This window comes from Saccoglossus kowalevskii, chromosome 19, assembly GCF_978046115.1.
Source record: "Saccoglossus kowalevskii chromosome 19, keSacKowa6.1, whole genome shotgun sequence".
Lineage (NCBI taxonomy): Eukaryota > Metazoa > Hemichordata > Enteropneusta > Harrimaniidae > Saccoglossus > Saccoglossus kowalevskii.
The window spans coordinates 26746052-26770782 of record NC_140659.1 but is presented as its reverse complement, the minus strand read 5'-3'; the positions used below and the strand labels follow the sequence as shown (position 1 = coordinate 26770782).

The 24731-nt window shown below is 34.5% G+C and overlaps 1 protein-coding gene across 1 annotated transcript; it reads left to right on the top strand.

The window, feature by feature from the left end:
• Positions 1-233: 233 nt before the first annotated feature.
• Positions 234-24239, top strand: LOC146731441 (QRFP-like peptide receptor). Its single transcript, XM_085493771.1, has 5 exons — positions 234-644; positions 2150-2569; positions 21095-21307; positions 21701-21853; positions 24210-24239. The coding sequence occupies exons 1-5, from the start codon at positions 234-236 to the stop codon at positions 24237-24239; spliced, it is 1227 nt and encodes a 408-aa protein (XP_085349897.1).
• The last annotated feature ends 492 nt before the right edge of the window (positions 24240-24731 follow it).

Sequence of the window (24731 nt, the reverse complement as noted above, 5' to 3'; positions counted from 1 at the left end):
TATTTCATTTTTTACGGTTATTACATTGCGCATGAACACGATATTATACGCGTGGTAGTATAATCTCTTGTTTCTATGACAACTGTAACGCCCCGATAACGCCGTCGTCATATAGATGATGCATGCCTTGTTTAAAGTCACTCTTCATCTGACTGGATGCTCGATACTTCCGATATCGTGTTCCTGTGAGTGGAGTTATAAAGAAGAAAACAACACTTACTCACGAGGCATCGATGTCGACGTACGTTTACTGTACCTGTGACGGCGAGGTAGAGTGTCCATCGTATTTGGAAATATTCATGGAGTTGTTCTGCCAAGATGTATACAATACATCCAAGGCATTTAACGGAACTATCCCGCAGTACAGACAGTTCAAGAAAGAGATATCGTTCACTAGTCGCGTGTTGCTAGCCATAGTCTGTTCTGTCGCGATCATACTAGCCTTGTGTGGGAATCTTGTTGTCGTAGCTACTCTTTCGAAAATTAAAAGACCTAGAAACAATATGAACGCTTATCTGATCAATCTGGCCGTAGCTGACATTGGGATGGCAATCTTTTGTATGCCGTTCACGCTTGTTTCGGTCGTTTTGCAGGAATGGACATTTGGAGACATACTTTGCCCAATTGTACAGTTCAGCAAACAGGTATGATATTTTCCTACTGCCGCCGTTGAATAAATGCATTACAACTGTGTAATTCGATTTAATTGTTAGCTATGATCGTAAATACTACATAGACTAGTCAGGTTACTCTGGTTTTGAAATTGTTCTTCCACACAATTGATAATTATAAAAGAGACGCCAATATAGAATGCAAACGACACTGAACGAATTTAAGAGTAAGCAATGTTCAATGTCCACATATACTTCAACAGGGTCTAGTTGACGAAATACTTGTGCAGAAAACGTTAGATAATAGTCAGATATATACGTAAATGGATTAGGCAACTGTAGACAATATGTAAATATACGCAAAAATATATGTTTCGCGTGGAAACAAAATTAAATGAATTACATATGAGTTACATTAAGATGAGTCGATTCCTTCATTTCACTGGGCATGTTTGAGCATATATTCTAGTCAACTGATTCTTTTCTTTTTTCAGTTTCTCATGTTTTCTCCTGGTTTCATTTGTGTATAGGTGGTAAATGGTAATAATAACCTTTGCGATTTCCAATTGATTTAGTATGCCAATTACATAGCTAGGCGAAATTGTTAATTTCAAATTATAATTAATTATTCCCATTAATTAGTATTTATAATTATCGAAGGTTTAATGATATTATTCAAACAGCATATGCTTCAAATGTAATGAAATGATTGACTTGCATGTTTGTTTGTTTGTTTGATTATTTTCTATTTTTCCGCGTCGTATTCAATATTAGACAGAAAATTTAAATCACTGACTGTGCGGCTTCGAGTAGCTAGTTGCCATAAAATTGTTCATCCAGAGGTTCAAAACAACACAACGACCGTATATAGGAAATATAGGGAACATTTTGAAACGTTTTGCACTATTTTTCGCGTTTCTTATCAGCTGTTTTCAGTACATGTTTGAACAAACAAAATGTATCAAGTGATTGGATAGTGGATTCATTGCATAGTGAAACCGATCATATCAGGTCATTTACACCTAATCTACTGATTTATATTACCCTCGTACCCGGGGTGATGTGTATAAAATACTAAAATAGAGATAAATTAGGATTAGGCAGAACATTAAAGCTTATATATTGTAGTCAAGTCATAATTGCTCTCACCGGTCCCTTGTTTTAATTGTTGGAGGTTGATTTTATTATTCACACATTAATGTTTATGTCCATACATCAGTGGTTATTTAATAGAATAGAGTATTGCGCAGTTAATTATTTGTGAACAACATTGAATGAATATACACTAATACGAATTTAATTGAACTAATAGCATTATTTACTGTAAAAAGATGTTTTACTTGACAAACATTATAAATCCGTGAGATTTAATCTAGTCATAGTCTTAGGGGTTATATCTGCTACACAATACATGATTGAAGCGCCTTTTTTATGACTATACAGCACCAGTTTATCAGTTTAATATTGTGTTTAGTTTGTTCAGATGTTATATAAATTTCGATATTTTAAATCTTATTCACTTTTGCTTTTGCCCTCAGGTCTCAGTAATGGTCAGTATTTTCACCTTGGTTGTTGTGAGTATAGACAGATACAGAGCAGTTACCTCTCCATTACAGACGCATATAACTCACCAGCGATACCGTAAAGGAATCCTAATTGGACTGACTTGGATTGTTGCCGTATTACTTAGCATTGCAGCACTGGTAAAATCACGAGCGGTAGACAGATATGCGAACATGTTTACGAGCGAATCAAACATTTGGTGTGATGAAGTGTGGTTCGGTGACCGGACGGCGGAAATCACATATGAGATGTACATGTTTGCTGTCATATGTCTTGGTCCTTGTGTTGTCTTTGCTGTGACATATGGAAGCATATCAAAACAAATATGGTCCAAACGTGACCCAGGACAGGAAGAACGTAGCGGAGACTCTAATCGCCGGCAGAGCAAAATAAAGGTAAGAAATCAGGTTACGCCACTTGATAGTTTTTCCTGATACGAATAATCTGTATTATTATCTATATTATTATCTATATTAATATATCAATACAACTAAATGTAAACCATTGAATTTTTTTCCATCGATTAGGCGTACAGAACGGTTTTTCATTATAACAGAACAGTAAAAACTAATAGAGTTTTGATTACAGTATCGTCGTCTCCGCCATATACTTGCACGCCGTTGGTTTGTTAGATTATAGTTCAGCGGACAAACCACCAAGACATAAGGAATTGATCAATATATGAAGTACGCACCAACGGACCCACCGCGAGTTTCTTTTTTTAAAGTCAGGGTTTAAACAAGAACATTTTGGATCAAAATTTAGGAACTGGCAAATATTTGAACTACTCCAAAACTGTAAATGTGCATGAAAAACAGTGCTTATGCTAATCATTATATTGTTGATTCAAATAGATTCAAAAATATTACATATTTGAAAAATAGCGTGTAAAAATGAATACATGTAACATGAACATAAATTAATCAGTAATAGTATTATTTAGATAATGATATTTGAAACTTGAAATATGAAAAGCAATATATGTATTAAATATGGCGAGTATGGTATTACTTATTGATATAGATTCAAGATATAAAAACAATTAAAAACATAAAATAAAACACTTATTATACTTGGAGATAGTGGGTGATAATAGTGTTATATAGCTCACGTAATTCTAATTATCATTTTATATAAATGATTTATACGCTTTAGTGAATATTATACAAGTAAACCATTAGTTATACTTTTTAAATATTTGTATCTATAAAAAATACATGCGCTTGATTGCTTTCAAGCTATGTTCTCTATATGTCAGCCAATAATCTTTATTGTTAATTTATTTATTTTAGTGAAGTAGAAGTGATGAAACAACATGTATTGAAGATAATATTAGTTCTACTTCCTTGTAGCTATGAATATGAATCTTTGATCAAGTGCATACAAATTCGACGACTAAAATAAAGCAGTATTCCCAAAATGCACACATTTCTATATATCCATTTTCAGTAAATATAAGTGGATACATCGTATGTTTTTGTGAACAAATGTATTAGTGTAATGTCCGCATATTTTGTAAGTTTTAAATTGTGATAAATAAATCGACAGAGCATAGTCGCTATGATGTTTTTGCGTGTAGAAATCGGTAGAAACAGAGCCTGTGATATTTCATATTCCATCTCTGCCATTAGTGAATGCTAGACTTTGTCAATCCGAAGTGTATATAGCGATTGTCTCCCACTTGTATTGTATATTACATCCGTAAATAAACATTAGACCGAGAAAAAAACAATAAAGATCGGAGTCAGTCGATCGTTGTAGAGACAATTTAGTAAAAATCTGATAGTCCGGTGGACGTTTGTTTTTCAGGTGTTGTATTTAAATATCGATCTTTCTAATCTTTCAAAATACGTTTATATATATCTAGAAATTGGGTAGTTCGCCTTCAACTTGTTTGAACCCAAACATCCGCCACCTTATTAACATCTAACCTATTGATATGTCTTCTTATGACAAAACATATTTATCATATTGACATAAATATATTTGAATAGGAATGCCAAATTGAATCGCAAATATTGTGTTCACTCAACGAATACAATATTGACTCGATAGTATTCCCATGGTAACCTGACCTAGCACTTGAGGCAAGTCAACAATTTGATTATTGCATGATATCAATGAAGATCCATACTCAAGATTGTTGTCATCATTGACACTGAATTCACACCGCTTTTGACATTTAATTAATTGCACTGTGAATCTTAGGAACACTTCCATGTTTTCCATTAAAACACACAATTTTAATTGAAAGCACACTGTTGCAATTAAAAACACGTTTATTAGTTATTAAAACACCTGTACTTTCTGTCAAAACAGTGGTGTTTTTGGATTTTTGGAAAATTGAGCACTTTGTAAACACACACAAATACATTTTTACATAATAAATCACTGAGTTTTTTACGGGAACATAAATGTGTTATTAAATGTGTTTATTTATAGTGAATTTAAGGATTAATGCTTCCAACTTTATGCAAGCAATACTAATAAAATTACCCGTAAACATTATGGTATATACGCCAACTAGACATAAGAGTGAATAACAAACTTGTTTTGAAGCAGCTATTAAAATAAACACACATGCAATGTTACAATCTAAAGCACACGACTATATAAATGTTCATATACAGGACACGTTTGTATGCCGTCTACGGTATGCATCTATAATAGACACAATGCATATTATCGACTGTATGCAGCATATTTGTTCGAAAACATGTTAACACACGTTACCATTGTCAGCAGACATACTGTTAATATGTCGATAAATTTATTGATTTTAGTATTTTCGATAATAAGCAGCTTTATATATTCATATATTTCGCGAGTGTGCATACCATGTATACCCAGTGTTAATTAGCGATTTTCTACTTGTCCACTGTATATCAAGAAAAACAACATATATCAATGTTAAGTGTCACATACATTATATGAGATAAGACAAGCACATGGTTAATTTAGGATTATAATTTGTCACAGCTGTTCAGACATCGCCACTGTCGCTTATCAAATAGTTGTTCTGGAATAATCAACATACCTGATTAGTGTAGGGTTAAAACATGTAAATATTAAGTACCTATTTTGCATTTATTGCTAGCTTTTGCAAATATATTTCAAGATCCACTCACAGATTGCAATTAGAGCATTGTACTGTTCACTTTACATAAATAAGTATTTGGCAATATTTTATATTGTAAAATTAATAATAATTTTGATATATTTCACTTTAGAAGTCAGTGCAAACATGTATTTTCTTGCCATTTTCTAAAAGACTTTATGTCTTTTGTTTTTCGAACAATTATTAAGTATCCTAATGGAGTTAACCAGTAGTAGTGGACTTGCACAGCAACTGCATATTTAAGACTTTTGAAGTTTCCATATTTAAAATATTGGCAGCAACATTTCTGTCCAGTAATATTCCAGCGTTATTCATATCATATATCACCTAGGCGTTTTACTGACTAAAGATTAGAATCGTCGCATTATGAAGACAACAAAAAAGAAACTACAGGTGCTACCTATTTGTAACTTGAGGTAATCGATTATTGATGTAATATTTTCCTAATGTAATGCTTAAATGAAATGTACTGATAGTTAGTCTTCACTGCAGATTTAGTGTGTTCTGACACCATGTACACTGCTTAACTGGTCTGACGATGAGTATTTGTTGTATTGTTACGTGTGTATATGGTCATGATTTAAATCTGGGTCACAGCTGCCTTGGCCCTATGAATGTTATCATCACAATATATCATAAATACGGTGAGGCATACACGCAGCTTGTAGTATGTTTTTTATTTGTGTTCAATGAAACGATCAATACCTCTTCCTCGGAAAACACTCCATCGGGTGAGGATCTTTATCACCAATATTTGAAAATAGTGTAATGTAATTGGGTGTACCCTGAAACGTATAAATAACGTGTAATAACATATAACAGTTGTATGCACTGGCAACGTGTCAATTTAAGTCATCCATCATACAACAGGTGGTATCTGTCACAAAACGTGTTAATTATTAACGACTACTTTTACATCTCAACAAAGGCGACAATGTCATACAAATAAATGTTTGTGACACTTACCACTACGTAAAGGTGTAACCATAAATTCGGACCAATTCTATAAACCAATTTATGAAACCTGATCAATTGTGTAAGTTTTTTCGTTTGCGTAGCGGCTCGGTCTCTCGTGCAGTTTATGATCGATTTTTAATGATAATTATACGTCGTGAATGGTTTGTTTAAGTGTATCACAATAACACCACCCGTCTGACTGCGTGTCACACATAAACTAGTATTTCATACAAGGTTTTTTAGGCACGAATTTTTTTCCGTCGTTACACACTGAGACAACAATAACAAAATACTACTCTGCGTTTTTACGAATCATAACAATAATCTAATAAAAACGGGGGAAATAAAAAACTGTTGTTACATTGTATTTACACGAATCAAAAGTATAATTTAATAACACTGAATTTAAACACACTTAATAAATATTGAATATGTTGGCAAAGAAAAACACCACAAGGGAAATATTAAAGTCAATGTATTGATCATTAGGTTAGGCATTCTATGTAATATCATTATGATGTGTACAGCGGCGGTGGCCAAGACAACGAACACGCCACAGTACTATTATGCTCGTCTACTCTGTGCCGGTGACACGTGGGGGGAGGGGGCGTTCCAAAATTAAGCTGAAACTCAAAATGCAGGAAACAGCGTTTCGGAGGGTCTAGATTTCCAAATTGTTAAGGGGCAGCATGCCTCCGTATCCTTAGTAAGGTCGCGCCTTTGGCACAAGGTTAGTGACCAGATCTCGCCCCCATGAACAATTTGGTGCTGCCTTATCTGCTACTACATGTTCAAGTATCCACCTTTCTGAAAAAAAACATGACAAGCATCACCATTACAAGCATCACTGCCTGGAGAATAGCGTATTCTTTGTATTCAGTATTTTGAATAATGTTTTCAAAATTCCGAAGGCATATTCTGCTGCATTAAAGTCGGGCGAATATGAATTGAATGCCCATATGATCTAAACATATAATCAACAGTTCACCACGACAATTATGGTGAATTGGCAAGTTATCAACGACGACGACGACGACGACGACGTTTCCGGTCATGAGCGATGGTCACGGTGTACCGTCATCCATGATTTTGCTGCTTAATGGAAAAATGCCAAAAAACAGAGTCCGTGTCGGAGGCACCCTTGCCTATTTTTGCATGGCGAATTCCATGTGCACTGAAAAGTATGTTCAATGTCAAGTTCGGCTTTTTTGCGTGTCTTTTGATTTCGACACCTCTCTCTCTCTCTCTCTCTCTCTCTCTCTCTCTTTCTCTCTCTCTCTCTCTCTCTCTCTCTCTCTCTCTTTCTCTTTCTCTCTCTCTCTCTCTCTCTCTCTCTCTCTCTCTCTCTCTCTCTCTCTCTCTCTCTCTCTCTCTCAAAGATCACTTCTTTCGTAATACATGTATGTAGTAAAGTAAAATACAAATTACGAATATACCTTGCTGCGACAAATAAATTAGTTCGTATATAAATATCTTTTCTCCTTTTGTTTTTTGGTGGACAACATTTCAATTTGATATTGCATGCTTATTTTTCTTTCTTTTGTTATACAAGTATACAATACAAATAGAATCGTACCACAAACTCTCAGGACGGCGGATGAATGTTTAATTTTCGATCAAGGTACACTCACGTGTTGGACATCCGGGTGGAAATCATGGCGTTGTCAAAAGAAATAATTATGTCTCCGTCCGAGCTAGTGAATATAAAAGTTCACCATGATTACTACTGATTACTTTTGATAGGCAGATATATACCCCTTGTCCAACGGCTCGTTATGAGGCGAGTCAGTTACTGTGATGCTGAAGGTACGTTTGTGGATCTGACACCGGGAGGCTATTCTCGATTCCTACGGCAGTGCTTATTCATAGGCAATATTCTGACTGACAGTGATTGCCAGGATTGAAGAAGGTACATCCCCGGCTCCGAATGCCCGTAAAATAAGTACATCTGAGACTTCTGGGACTGTCATTGACAAAACAGCAAAACGTGTCTTGAATTACGATCAGTGTTTTGAACAATCCCCGAAGGAAAATAGAATTGACCATTTTGTATACAAGAGTCCAATAGAACTTGAACTTGAACAACAGGCGCATTGAAGTTGCAAGAAAAGCTGAAGAAATGGATAATATCAGTCAGAAATATTAATAAATGGACGCGCTATCCTGCCCCAATTTGTACAGAGATATGTCTAAATAATTGTGTCGAAATTGTCACACGAGAAGTGGTCATACGAAAGCTAAGTGTAGCTGCGATGGATGCGACGTACTTATAGTTTGTGGTGAATTGGATCTCCATGCCGACACCGGGAAAGAGCTTATGGGACTAGCCAACCTGGAGCAGGCGGCAGAAAGTGATTTGAAGAAATTACGGACTGCATTAGAGGTGAAGCAGAAAGTGTCTGATTCGTTGATGGATACCTTCGAAAGCCGAAAATATTCACACCTCGTAAATAGCAACACAGAAAAATATATGCCAAATGGCTGAGTCCGTCAAATTATCGTTAATGCACGATATTCTACGTTATCACAACAGTCGGAAAATACCGAACAACCTCGTGAGAGAAAGCGGTAGATGACAGTCTGTTATTGACTCTATGGTAACAAACATGACGTAGAGAAAAAAGCGAAAAACACAGTAAACCCGGTACAGAAACAACAACACGGCATTATTTTTCCCTACTACCCCGAGGTATAATGGCCTAGTGAAACAGCCAAGTGCAACTACGCCAATAAATCAACTGGTTGAATATATGATGCGACAACAAGATACACCAATCTATGGAATTACACCGAGTTATAATCACTACTACACGCCATATCCGTACAATCCGTATTATAGTTATGCTACCTCATCTCCGGAGACATTTTACCAGCCCCAATGTCGCACCACGAAACCATCGGCCACTGTGACAGCCCAAGCTGCTCAGTCTATCGACACAACGACGTATACCACCACCGTGCCACCATTTTCCTAGGTTTCTCCACCATCATCTCGACAACTGTCAGAGCTCCTGAATAGAATCATCACTAACTGGGACAATGCCAAAGTTGTGTGTGGGGTTATACACCAATTATATTATTATGTACGCATGCTTTATTTAAGTTCGTTATTGTTTCGCATTCTTTTGTGCTTGGACTCCATAATATTTAATTTAGAACCTACGTTTTTTTGTCTTTCAATGCTCATGTATTCATTTTTCACAAGGATCAATGTTGCATTCGATTTGCGTCAATAATAAATCTTATTCACATTTTTCTTTTGTCTTCACCAACGTCTGGAATAGCATAATTATAATCACGTGTGAGTGTGTTTGCGTGAGTGGAAGTGTCAGGTGAGGCTCAGAGTCGCATTGTTTCCAACGCGCGTGGTCGGCGCCTTTGATTGCGTTTATTCTGTTGTTTTTTTATTCTCGAAATGTATCACTGAATGCGTTTATTTTGCCATGTCTCACATCTGAAAGTCCAAGCTGACTTTGTTTTGGCTGTATACAAATCCAAACAAAATTGTATACAAACTAAAACGACAAAATCATAATTTGATACTAACTGAAATGAAAATAAAAAATAATTGTTTATTTGTATATATACCAACCCAACCCACGATAATTTGATACAAACAAATGAGGAGTGGTGACAGGAGACCCGCCTGGCTGTGTAGTTATTATAATGAACGTGTAACTTCGTGAGTGAATACCCTATTATTTGACGCAGAGAATGATCCATCGTGATAACGAAACAACATAATTTCCATCACAGTCCCCATCCATGACCTTTTTACCGCGCTGCTACTGCGTGGACATATTACACGGACATCGGAAAACAACAACAATGTGTTAGAAAAAATATATTTATAATCTTCGGCTCATAGAGACCAATTTGAATTGATGTTTTCACGATAGTGCCGAAAAATCGTTTTTGGAGTTTTCTACTAAAAAACATCCCAGAAAGAGGGTACGAGTGCGTCGTATGGATACATGTGGTATAGTACAGCACACATCAAACGTCCACATTCTTACAGTGTACTTGCCATAAGTTTAATAAACAATGGAATTAGGCATACACGATTATGGTAGCCCTGCTCACAGCGAACACTATAATATATTGCGTGTTCAAGTAACTTGTGTCGTGCGCACGCTCATTCAACGATTGAATTATACATTTGGGAGTATGTGGACAGATAGCAGTAGTAGTTTGTTAAGATGTTGTCAATGGATTTATATTATTAATATTAGCGTTGTGAGTGTCCCGTTCAATTTTTCGCATCATGGCTGGTCCGAGTCCCATTGTCAGTTTGCCAGAACACTTTGCGGTAAGCATCAACAACTTGCCTGGCAGAAAAACATTTAAAAAAAAAACAAGCAATCAAACCATTTGACTGATAGAAAAATGAAAGATGTATGAAATATAATGGATGTAGTGCAATATATGCAGAATCGAGGATTGAGTGAAAATGGGATCTCAATAGAGTAAATCTATTTTCTAGAAAACATGTTTAATTAATGATTTCAGTTGTTCCCTATGTACCTTTTTTAAAATGTTATAATCAAACTAATTACTGTTTTATTTAGGAATAAATACTTACTTTATTATGTGATTTGTTTATTGTATGTTATGATTACTGTATATTAGTGCAAAGTGCTTGGTCATATTTTGTTTTCATCATATACACTTTTCGTAAACTGTGAGTATGTTTTTTTAGCGTGGGACAGGTTTATAAACACTTTAAATGTTTTACCACGAAACATCAAAAATGTTTTATTTTAAAACAGCAGTGTTGTAAAATAAGTAACTCATTTGCAATTTCAAGAAAAACACTTACTGTGATTAATTATAAAACATAAGGTGATTTTAAAATGAGGAATAAATGTGTCATATTTAAAAACACTTAGATTTACAGTGTGGTATTATGTCAAAGATAACTACTTCTGAAAAGCCAAGGCGATCGTTAATAGCTGTCTGATATATTGCGTTGATAGACACACAACTATCGGTAAATTTATAGCATTTAAGGAAAGGTAGCAATGCTTATTACACGCTCACTCTAGCGTGCTCTCTCATCGTATTTGGTTTGCAGCATCATAGTTATTTCATCTGTGGTCATCCATAAAAATACATTTTGATTCATATTTTTTTTTATAACGACATTGCTTACATATGTTGTTCAGTTCTGTTGTTGTTTCTTGGGGGTCAGAAATGTGTTTACGCAGCTTGTTAAATGCGGTTCCGTTTAGGAAACCTCAAGCTACTTAATTACATATTAGGGTCGATATCAGTCTTACAAGCAATTCTTACAAGCATCTTGCAAGATGTTTTCGGCTGTTGTCATGGTAGGGCATGAATGTGGTAAAGCTAACGTCGGCTTATAACTAAAACCGGGCCCCGTATACGAAGTTCGCAAAAAAACATTCAGTCCTTAGAAGTCACTTTATTTTATTACTAGGACATATTCTGCTGTTATATTTATTCTGTACAACCGTTTTGTGATAGTATTTTCTCGATTGAATGCAGCATTTACAGTTCATTCAAAGTTCAACGTTGCGTTGGGATAACGTCGATACAGTGTAACAATGTAGGCGCCGGTGATCTCTTACCAGTGCGCAACGTTGCCAAAATAAAAAGCATGATCATTTGAACACTGCTGTTACAAGACTGGTAGTATGTAATACATTTGGGGCGAAATAATTCGGAAATAAGTTTTTTGGCTATTTTCGTGGCAGCGGTGGGCCATGATTTGTTCCCAAGTTACGGTACGACCTGCCCGTCAAGTATAAGATAATCAGCCAAGCCAAAAAAATCACAGAGAAATGAACAATCCGTTGCTGGTGAAAAGTTACGAATTTCTTTGTAATAAAAATAGACATCAACAAAAGCAATATTAAGTTTTGCCCACACCCAGCCTGAGTAGAATTAGCTATGTCCGTGCTTTTTAATCCTAGAATTGTAGGGTGAGGTACATTAGGCGCGAAGGTATTCAAAAAATCATTTTTATGGCTGTTGCCATAGTAACGTTGGGCCAGAATTTGTTTTAAGATTTTACAACCTAACTAGAGTGAAGGTGTGACTTGTCTGCCAAGTTTGAAGCAAATCGACCAAACCAAAAAAAAATCACAGAACAGTTACCCCAACTTTGGGGTCACATTTCTCGATAATGAAAAAAAATATCAAAAATTAAAATAGTAACTTTGTGCCCACACTCAAGCTGAGTAGAATGAGGTATGTCTGAGGTGTTTTATCCTAATTTTGTAGGAGGCGATATATTTAGCTGTTTCTATGGCAACGGTGGGGCAATTTTTTTTTTCACATTTTGCCTACTAACTTGGGTGAAAATGTGATCTGCCTGCCAAGTTTAAGTGAAATCGACCAACAAATCACAGAAGAATTATTACGTGAAAACACTGGAAATCACATACACACAAAAGTGATTTAAGGGCAATCCTAGCGGAGCGGATCGCCAACACTTTACAATTATTCACGCCTGAATAATCGATGAATACATGTTATGACGCATAATGAACAACGTAAGCTTGTTTTTAAAAATAATTTGTACCTTCATTTTAAGTCATTTTAAACAAACCTTTAATGTTTCCACGCTCAGACATTTGTTTCACCTTTGCGTACTCGTGATTGTTCACAGAATTCAAAAAAACAACGGTATTATGTATTATGTTACAAACGTTATATGTATATATGATGCATATGCTGTTCTTTTTCTAGAAAAATATACAGTTACCTGCAACATCCTGGCTTCACGTATGTCTCTGTAATGTATATTACACCCCCGACCTAAACTACTACTAAGTGATTTCCAAAGTAGAGACAGTCATGGTGTACACCCACTTAATTATTTTGATTTGTGTTAAATTTGTAATGTATGAGGTAGTATGACTATTACTGATATTACCCATATATGCTAATTAATATGCTAATTGCTAAAAGGTAGTAATAAATATACATACGTCATATAAGCCAGGATGTTGCATTTAACAGCATGAGCATTAAGGTCCCACTCTATGCGTAAATCATATGGTGTACAGGGAATCACAATTACTCAATGTATGACCAATCACAATTCACGAAGCATTGCTTCGATTATGTAGAATGAAGAAAATATTGGGATGACGTAATAGCGTCATATTTCATTCGCTATACACGACTTAGTAATGTAACATTCTCGCCAACTATAATAATGCGACGTATCAACTGACCACTTCCTGGAGAGTAGTAGTTACGGATGTCGCCTATCGAACCCATATTTTAATAGAAGTGAATGATCTTATTGAACGTATGTACTTGTGTGAGTTACATCATGACTAGATGATTGCACGGTATATTCTATGTTTTGGTTCGTCTGATTACCAAAGTACCCACAATGGATTTATTTAGTGAGGTGACATGCTTATTTGTTATAACATACTTGAAATTCTTAATCTGTTTGAAATAATTTCGCTTTAAATTGCAGCTACCCATACAATAAACGTATTGACTACTTCATACCTTGATTTCACTTTGATTGTTTACTATTCGGCAACCATAACTGAACAAACATCACCTCTAATGATGCTGTGGAATAGAGTGAATAATTTAATTTTAATTTAATTAATTTATTCACAGTAAAATATAAGACGAAGTAGCAATTTTTCAATCCGATGTAATCACCCACAAGGTAGCTGACCTGTTTAACGTTATTGTGTTAACTAACAATCATATATAGCCAATAGTCTTCTTACCACTATGCACTATGCATTCAATTATTTTGGAATTAATGTATGACCCATTTCCACTTTAGATTAGCTTAAGTTATTTCTATCTCCATTCACCAAACTTTTAACATTAACTAATATAAATAAAAAAGACTAAGCACCAAAACGCATTCTTGCCGTCTTCCTATATATAAATGCAAATTTCGCAGATGTGCATCTTCCTCACCTTTGTCTACATTTTATAGAACATCAAAAAGTTGTTTTACTTTCGTATAAGGTGTGAAACATAGATAGATAAATCTTTTGTGGATTTTGATGAATCTTTCGTAAATCATTGTATCTATACTATATCTTTCATAAATCTGGATTTCTCTTTTCATATTTCTTAATACTCTTTCTTGCTTTCAATGTGATTATCTTTATCGATGTTTCTTTGGCTTGTTCACATTTAATTATTTTTGGCCTATCGATATTTTTGTATTACTTTCTTTGTCGCAACTATTATTTGTATTGCCATGAGGTCAAGGATGTCTATTTATTTTTGCTTTGCTTTTCTTCCTTAGTTATGAACTTTTGTAACTACAATATTAATTATTTCTTCAAAGCAATCCCAAGATGGCTTAGATAATTCTAATTTTTAACTATAATAAAATCTATTTCTAACGACTATGACTTTATGTTTTTTATCCTTCTGTAAGCTGTTACTGAGTAATTACAAAGATTGTAGGTTTTTTTTTTCAATTTCCTAAACCAAATTGTAATTTTGCATATCACTCGGTTATTTCATTTCCAATATTCATTTGGACAGCTCTTGGAATGTTTTTTTGACTTTTCTAAATCATTTGCTGAATTATGATGTAATTAATTTGTTTTCTAAATCGCTTATTACGACTTTGTATTGAGTTTGACATTTGTTTCACCAATCTAACCCGCTTTTTCTTACTTTTGCTCTGACCCATACTTTCCAAGGACAGTACCACATTTCCGTTTCCAATGGTTTTGGTCTCCCATGATGATGACTATTTCCATTGCTCTTTTGGTTTTTCTAGCATGTCGTAGAATTTGTTAATTCCTACCTCGCCACTCTCTAAAATTGCAAGAACGGGAGATGTATATTTATTTACTAAAAACTCTTTCAGTGTAAGTACGGCCTAATAACATATGTATACTAATCAATCATACTTGCAACTACGCTTAGCATTATTTAGTTTTATCAACAAGTGTGTCGTGTTTATATTCATTTATTCGTAATTCATATCTTTTTAGTAAAGATTATTTTTATATATTATACATTAATAAATATATATATATAGTATAAGGCTTGACAGTGAATGCCGAAATTGGTTTTGGTGAATTTTGAGCATAGCGAGACCAACATTTGGTCACCTTGGATCAGATTGTCGAACAAATCGTCGTGCCTATGTGTCAAAAGATGTATGAAGTAAGTGTGTTGGCATCACAATCTCCCACAGGTATTACAGTCTCTTAAACCACCAACTAGAAACGCGTACTCTGGTTATATGATACACTTATTCCATATGGTCAATCGGAATGTTCACTCCAACAAGTATAATACGTTTTGTTACGGAATCAGAATAGGCTGATAAAACTCCAGAATACGGTTCCAATATATACAAAACAAAATAGAGGCAACTATAAATAAAGCGAAGTAAAACAAACAATTCTTATGAAAATGTACAGTAAATTTAAATATACATTTCTCCTAAGATGCGCAAAATGTCGAGCGATACTACCAATATATATACTGCAAATACAACTAAATTATGCAAACGTGAAACATTTGTCAACCATTTTGACAAGCCAAAGCGCACATTGCATACCATGTGCTCGATTAAACGTGCAGCTGACCACATGCACGCAATGCGTTTGGACACAAATTTATTGCATTAATTATATGTGTTCAGAACGCATTCCTGACTGCTTATACCATTTATTTAACCACGCATTTTCAACGTAAAACCGCAACAAGTAATATAACAATACAATGAAATACAATAAAAGAAAATCAAAATTACATAGGAACAAAATGTATACCAATGTATTCAATTTGACTGATAATATTTTGCATGTAACAATCATTTTATATTGTTTTAAATATATTTTCGCCGTTTTGAAGGCACACAGGTGAATGCAGGACACGTCATAGAAAGGATGAGAAACAACTCCCCGATATACCGTGAGTTCTCTACTCATACACTGGCTGCACTAATTTAGTTTTAGTAGTACTAGGAAATATAATTCTCTTATCAATAAATCATTGTCTTATTATCTTGTCACTTGTTGACACTGATTACTCGGAAGCTGTGACCAGACCCGCTTTACGACTTCACTAATTAAAATAATGTAATGGAATTTATTCGGGGTTCCACTGCAAAATGAACGTTACCCGGCCTATTAATTTAGGGGCGATAAACGACAACACTTTCTACTGTGTCGCACGGTGTTTTAGCGGACACACAGCACGCACTTTCTTCTCCGGGGGATCCTGGTAATAAAACGATTCACACACGGATTTTGGATGAAAACAAAGTAGTTATATTCTCCATGAACCATCACATCAACGCCATGCTGCTCGAACCGAATTACAGAGTGTGTACATGTCAATCAAAAATAGTCATGTGATATTATATACTCAACCCGATAGGCTAATATCTGTAATAGGCGTACATATAATACATATATGGAGTGGAATATTCCACCACTACCTGGCGACCCGAAAGGTATACCTAGGTTAACAAATATCGTAGTTTAATAATGCAATAAAGCACAGGTTTCCAATACAATAACTTCACCCTCTAAACAGCACGCTGAAACTTTTGGGTCAGTTGTTTTAAAGTTTGTAGCGAAGAGCTATGGCCAGTAACACTATGATATGTCTCCCATTATTGCGGGACATTATCATCAACAGCACGGCCGCTGATTGGATACTCGTCAATCAATTGACTGGTGTATAAATAAAATATTTCATTCCAAATAGTACAAAATATTAAAACAAGAAAGCGTTATAACAATACGTAAGCCCTGTGATCAACACAACAACCAAGATAATCTATTGCCAGAAAATGTTTTACAATAAATAAATATACTAAATAAGATATTAAAATACGAAAACTGAAGACTAATGACATTGCTGTTAGTTGTTTAATCAGCTAACGGTAAGACCACTCAAATGGCACTGTACACTTATGGAGTGGGTATGGAGTGGCCATGTGATACGAAGTGACTTGGGACAATTTGGCAGTAAACAATGACTTGGAACATGTTGACGTGTTACGAAGTCACCATTTGACACGAAGTGAATTAGAACGAAATGCTCGTATAGGTCGAATGATCGCGTTGTACGAAGTAGTGCACATGTGGTACAGAGTAACCGTCTTAGAGTAAGCATGTGGTGCAGTATAAGATGACTTGGGACGACGTGGTTTTGGTACGACGTAATTTCAATGCGTGTGTATAACACGCCACTGTGTTTCTTCATTGAATTTTGTATTTACATTTTATTCTTCAAAGGATATTGCATTGGTTTCCCGTTATTACCCGCTGTTTTGTTCGAAGGATGTTCCGCTCTCTATGCTAGTATGCCGTTGGCTAAAAATATATAACTATGGGATTCAAAGAATATGTTACTTCAGAAATGTGCTATGCAATTGCAATAGCAATAACCTCTACTACATCCTCAAGTGTTGTATCCCCTGTCTAGCAATTGGACTTGAAGGCATTATTCCGTATTCTGAATACATTTTCTTTAAAAAATGCATGCAATACAATTGTGTTTAAAATCTTGCAAAACTTAAGAGCAGGTTTTACGAATCGGTTTCAGGACTACCAAAATAGATCATTTTATCAATAAGGAGTTCAAAGTCAATTCCAACTGAGTTCACGTTTGAAATATGATTTCTAACAAAATAGTAGTAGTATTCATCAGAATGAGACTAATATATAACAACATATCATTTTCTCACCAGATGAAATTTGATAGATAATATTGCCATAAAAAACAATATAAAAATAGATCAATTGTGATGAATATCATGGACGTAATCATTGTGTAACCATATATTTTGATTTTGGGTTTGTGAACAACAACCATGAAAGAAATCTGATCATCTGTTTCTATGGCACCCAACAAAAATAACTTCGCGGGTTATGGCGATCATGGCACAGTCGTATTACTACATGTGAATTCGTGTTACTGCCATTAAACAAACTCTGTCAATATTTTGAATTTTACTAGGAAACAATGGAACAACACCCTCCATTTGTAGCATCTATGTTAAAGTACACTTAAAATATTTAAACTAGCGTAAAGTAGCGTAAATAAACATGGCGTGTGAAGACTTGATGAATGTGGAAACAGCGATTTGTTCTACTTTACTATTGTATCGTTCGTCACGAACATAAATTACGATGCTTTTTTGACCTGTGAGACATATTTGTGAAAGTATATGTCGTTTTATAGTAATTTCACCTAAACGTTTTTAATGAGTATCCTTCTTCGCTTTTCGGCCCCTGTGTAGTAACGAACTCAATAAATCACTACAGACTTGGAAGTATAACGACCAGAATAATATACAGAATCACACCGCATAAACAGTCAACGTTGATTGATTTAAATACTAGAGAGGTTAGTATTCTGTTCGGAATGTTATCTTTCCTGTTATGTAGACTACACATTAATGGGTTTAACAGCGCATCGACATCCACCAAATAAATTTACAAAATACTATATGCCTGCTGCTGATGGCGATGTTTGGAAAATGCTTGTTTGACGTTTATTTAGAATATGCATTCCCGTAGAAATAACATTGTTTGGTTGGGCGGGAGTACACCATACACAATAATCACAGTTTTTGTATCTGTAAACAAAATGAAACAGTTAATCATTCAGTCCTTATTAAAGATTTACACACTTCTCTTGTTCTTATCTAATTAATCACGATAAGTCTCATACAAATGTCTACTCGATTATAGAATTATTCAAAGAGGCTATTTTCTAGTGCATATTTGCATGAAACAAATAATCAACTTTCATCTCATTTTAAATAATTACACCCAGGTACAGTTACAAAAGCTAAAATGTGTTATTCATGAAAATGTGTTGCCTTTTAAAATGTTCGTTGAACAGATCTGTCTCCCGTATTCTTATTTCAATACACGGTGCAAATAATTGTCCAAACTAAATAAGAATATATATTTGGTCAGGTTCAGTTCCTGTTATTCAATTTGAAGTTTGGAATGTTCCTATATACTAAACACGTGCTAACCCAAAACTGATTAATAATACTATTATAACAATGATACAGATGAGAAACATTGTCTAAAATTGATTACGGGATATACCGCAATTATTTTATCATTGACTTAGTTGGTCATTATGGGGAAAGTCATATGTACATACTGGTTATCACAATAATACATGCTATAACGACGAACAGCAATATTTTATGGTCATTTGTGAGCATTAGACCTGATAAACGATGGTTAATATAAACCTTTACAGTGTGGTTGAATTATAAGTATTTTTATAAATTATTTAGTACAAGTATTTAACGGCAGAAATACGCCTTAAACGCGCCAGATAACAAGTTCATTTTATATATATATATATATATATATATATATATATATATATATATATATATATATATATATATATATATATATATTATAGCTTCATTGCTCATCTGTGTGTTATTTTTAAGTATAACATTTGAGGTGGCAAACTCGTTACATTATTTCAAAGTTACTTCAGTGGTTTCTGCGGGTAACATTGAACTATCGTGAGGAATACGGATATATGCAAATAAATAGACAGTAATAATAATATATTCCTCGTGCAATAACGCCAATATGTTGTCAACCTCGGAAAACTACGTAATTTCCAATATTATGTAGTGAAGCAGCCACTGTGTTTGTGGATTTTAATATTCATCGTATTCATCATATTTAATATTCACGTTCGATGTGTAATCAATGAAAGACAATTTGTTTGCATAACAATTGAATGTATGAAAATAATTTCCTTTGTACTGATATCGACTGACTGACAGCGAATGATAGAGATAATGTCATTATATAATTATGTTTTTACATATTTTCAGAGTCGGCCATATCAAAATTACCAAACAAAATGAGTTTGTATTTTTTATGTTGAAGCAAATATCTTATATTCAATTACAAAATTCTCTCATATCAAAATTCAAATTTAAGCTAATCAATGCATGAGTTGGAGCCAACAAGGATATATACACTACTGTGAAATACCGCCTACGTTTATGTGTAATTGCTTTGCGCTCAGAACGGATTTATTCTCAATCTCCGGATAGTTATATAAGAAAACTGGGTAGCAAATATCAAATTGCGTTATCGTTTTAAACTCGGTATGGACTCGTTTAATTTCAATTTTCGCTATACGTATTCTCATGGAAAATGAAATCAAACTAATAATTGAGGAGTGTATAAATCCAATATACTTGTATGAGAATTTATGAAGTTATATAAACTAATATACCAGTGTATCACGATTGCGACTGAATTAGGGCTGTTTAATGTATACAAGCCGGCTACTCTCTACTACAGTGATCTTGAATAAATGTGTTCAGAAAAAATAATTCTCCAAAACCGCGACATTAATTCAAACCACGGGTTAACATTGGTCTCCTAATTATCATTCAAATAAAGTAGACGGGAATTCATCTAAATGCTGACCCTTGAAAACGGCGACACAGACTTTGTACGCGTCATATTCAGTTTGGCAGTTTGTAATTTTATATGTCCGCTCCATACGTCAGGTCTGTGTTGTGAATCATAATTACAGGGCCATGTGTTATCACGGTTTAATATTATAATGTTCAAGATATAGGGTAACTCCACATACACACTCGTGTAATTTATGTATGAAACAACCGTATTTATATGATCGTGCAACTGGATAACATTTCGTATTGCACGACTTTCCTCATGCGTGTTTCAAATTATAATATATCACGATGTATAAACATGAAAAGCGAAAACAAATATCCGTTTTAATCGGTTATTATGAATACGATGAGTTTGCAAAATGTCATCATACTATATATTTGTATATAGTTCATAGTACAATTAATGGTGTTTGTTGTTTCCAGGTAATACGAATGGTTCTTATGGTCGTGCTAGTCTTCTTCATATGTTGGCTACCGCTCCAGACGCTTCGTCTCGTTGTTGTACTTGACCCCGACGTGATGGTCGGAGAGAGTGGATGGCTTATTTTAAGACTATATGTATTCGTTTATTTACTGGCTATGTCGCACAGCTTTATGAATCCCATAATATATACATTTCTACATGAACATTTCAAGGTAAGTAGTGCTCAACAAAGCACACGCGAAATTCAAAGTTGGCACTCACCTTAGTACACTACAGTCACCGACCCCGAAACAGTCTTAATGACCGTCAATGTGATTATATGAACATCTGTAAGCGGAACCAATAACGGCACAAACAGCGATATATATAATAGTCAGTATGACCCACCTAGTTAAATCTTTTCTCGGGGACTGAGTACATGTCTATCAGCAGTAAAGAACATCTGAATAGAACTCATGCTGTGACATGACATTTACTGTACTTATTAAATCAATTTAATATGAAGGATCACTGATACGCGTGTGTTAGTAATATAATATTATTACATTACTAAGACATTCGAATTAAACATTAATCCCAGTTATGAATATATTATTGTTCAACAGAAGGATGCACGAGAGGCCTTCATGTTGTACCGACGTTGTTGTTGCAAGAACGATAATGCAATGCGGTCTAGTATAAGAAGTTCCCGCTCCCGCACCACATCACAGTCAAGGCTGTCATTCATGAAAGTCTCTTCAAGATTGGATAAAGGAAGCGTAAGTTCTTCACTGAGAAATAACAAAAGTAATCGCCTGTCGACGTTAACGTAGATGTATATTGGAGTTAGCTGATAATGCTGTGTATATATATATATATTATAGAAATATTAACCCAGGCCAAAGTCGATATACAGATTTGCTGACCCGAGTAGACCGGGACTAAAACAATGCTCTCTGAGAACCGACAAGTCTGTCTATCGACCGAGGCTGGCGTCAATATTTGTATTATTATATTAAAATATACAAACAAATGAAAGGTATTATTGCAAGATTTGTCCTTCCCAAGTTTCCAATGACAACATCCAAAATGTTTTTCCATTCACAAGTAGCTGTTTCATCACATAATGGTTCGAATGTATTTATATTCCATAATACCTTCCCAAATTAATGTTACATTAACGATTTGTATGGGTATCAACTTGCTACGTACGACTGCGCACATTACTAGGTGGAGTGTCAATCGACCTGAATAAAAGGCAATACAATGACATATTTCCGGTTAAAAGAACATGTACGTACGATACACAATGACTAATAAAATAAAAGCACTAAACGTCGGTATACGACGTCAACAATTCCTGGAATGCTGGGCAAGTAATCAGCGCTAGCTACGTACGGTACGGCGGCTACGGTCTTATAATACGACCAATATAATTGTGTTGTTCGATGATTATCTCCTGTTTACAAGTATTCACATCAAACATAACTCGGCTCAAGTAATACAAGACACCTTGTTGAGTCGAAAATGTTATAGTTCCACCCTTTCATAAATTACAGGCAGTTCTCCGGGGAAACGCTGACAAACCTCAATGGTGAATCAGTATTTCTTAGATTTCTTAGATCGATCGTAACGTCTACGCAAGCGCAGAAGCCAAATATTACGTCTTTGGCCGCTAGGAAGTCAATAGTCAAATATATAAACCACTGAATGCGCGAATCGGTTGGGGCTATTAGGTAAGATAATATAATTTATTCGGTTTTAATTTTCTGTAATCATTTAAAATGAAATACTAGTGAATTGTATATCAGTTGTTATGTTATTTTATATTATTGGTAGCATTGCATGTATTGCTTTGAGTCTATTTTTAATTTTTTGTAATTGTTTGAATATGACTATTGCACCTGAACAGTCAAATATCTAATGTATTATTATATTTCCTGCAATATATATGTCATATTATGCTATCTATATCATAACTGTATGTATGTATTGGATTCCTTTCTATATAATTGTCGTAAAACGTTCTCTTATTATGTTATAATATAGTCAATGAATTACTGTATTACGAAGTCATTACTACTTTGCGTTAATCATGACGTATATTCAAAACTGGATTATATTCGAGTAAGCCCATTCTATCTTACATGTAAAAATAGATAAATAGTGTTAAGATAGCGTGCATGAATATCTGTCTTTCACAGACCACTATTGCGATATATTTGTTCATTAATTTACGTTATCGGCAAACATGTACATATTTTGATGATGTCATCGACGTATGAACAGTTATCACTGAATCTTAATGTGCAACGAACCAAGATGCCCGGGATTTCATTATTGAATTATTGATGTGTTCACATCCTGTCAATTTGCTTTTTGTTAGTACACCTAGAAATACAAGTATAACTAATTTCGCATTATGATTTCTGCTGTAATTTCCTGTCTGCTGGCTAGCGGCTTAAATTACATCATGAATCTAAACGTAACATTTGGGACTCTTATCATGTTTGAGTGAATTACCAACTCATCAAGAATATTATATTAGTAAAATTCAATTTCATTCTATGTATATGTATGTTTGAAAAAGAAATAAACAACGATGTTGACAGAGCGCGTACGAAACTGTATTGTGTGTCAGTGTGTGTTTTTTGTGATAGATGATGGCTGATTTAGCTCTTACATGAAATTTGTTTTTTTATTGAATTCCATGGAATTTTTCAAAGTTTCAAAAAACATGTTCTTCATCCTACAGATACGTGACTAAGACATGGCAAAATATATTAAACTTTAATTTTAAATTTTTAAACATGTTCGATATTTGAAGTCATTTCAGTTTTGGGAACATTCTTACAAAATCGCAGTACAACTTCAAAAACAAATATTCTCACCAACCAAGAAAATTTAGACGGCAACACACAGTCACTACTAGCAATCAAAAGTGGAGAATACACACGTTTTAGATCTGTACTTTTCAACAAAGTTATCGTTTGATTTAACTATATGTGAACAATGAAAACATTGCCATGAAAGGAAAATAGACATTTCCATTTATATTGATATAACTGTCTTTTATCAGATGTCTGGGTCTTTCACTATTTTTGGGCATAATCATTGCTTTTCTTTTATCTATAGGGGTGTGTAATTGAAGAACACAGAAGCTAATCATTATTCACACCTACACCTTTGTGTAGTTATTTTTGACAGTCGTGAATTTCAATGAAGCAGTACTTACACTTATCTATCAAAAACGTATGCACATGCATTTTATATTTTCTTAGGGGAAAAATGCCAATGCAAAGGAAATCTCAATTTTGCTTTTTTGTTTTTTTTGTGTAAAATTAAAAAAGACTATCCAGCTATATTGACTGAAAATATCCATAGACTGTATAGAGATTCCAGGAACAAGGTAGAGAAAAAATACATCACAACAAGACCACGAGTAAAAGAAAGCGGTATCACAGTATAGCAATGTAATAACCTCTTTATCAGAATCGAGTCATATGCTGCTGGCGGCAAATATATATGTTTACACATTCCAATGCTCTGTTTGGAACTAAGTATAAGTACTGAAAATATACTGTAAACTGTGAATGGTAGGGAGAAGCCGTGATATTGCATATACCCATATGATTGCATTCATGTTGATCATGAATA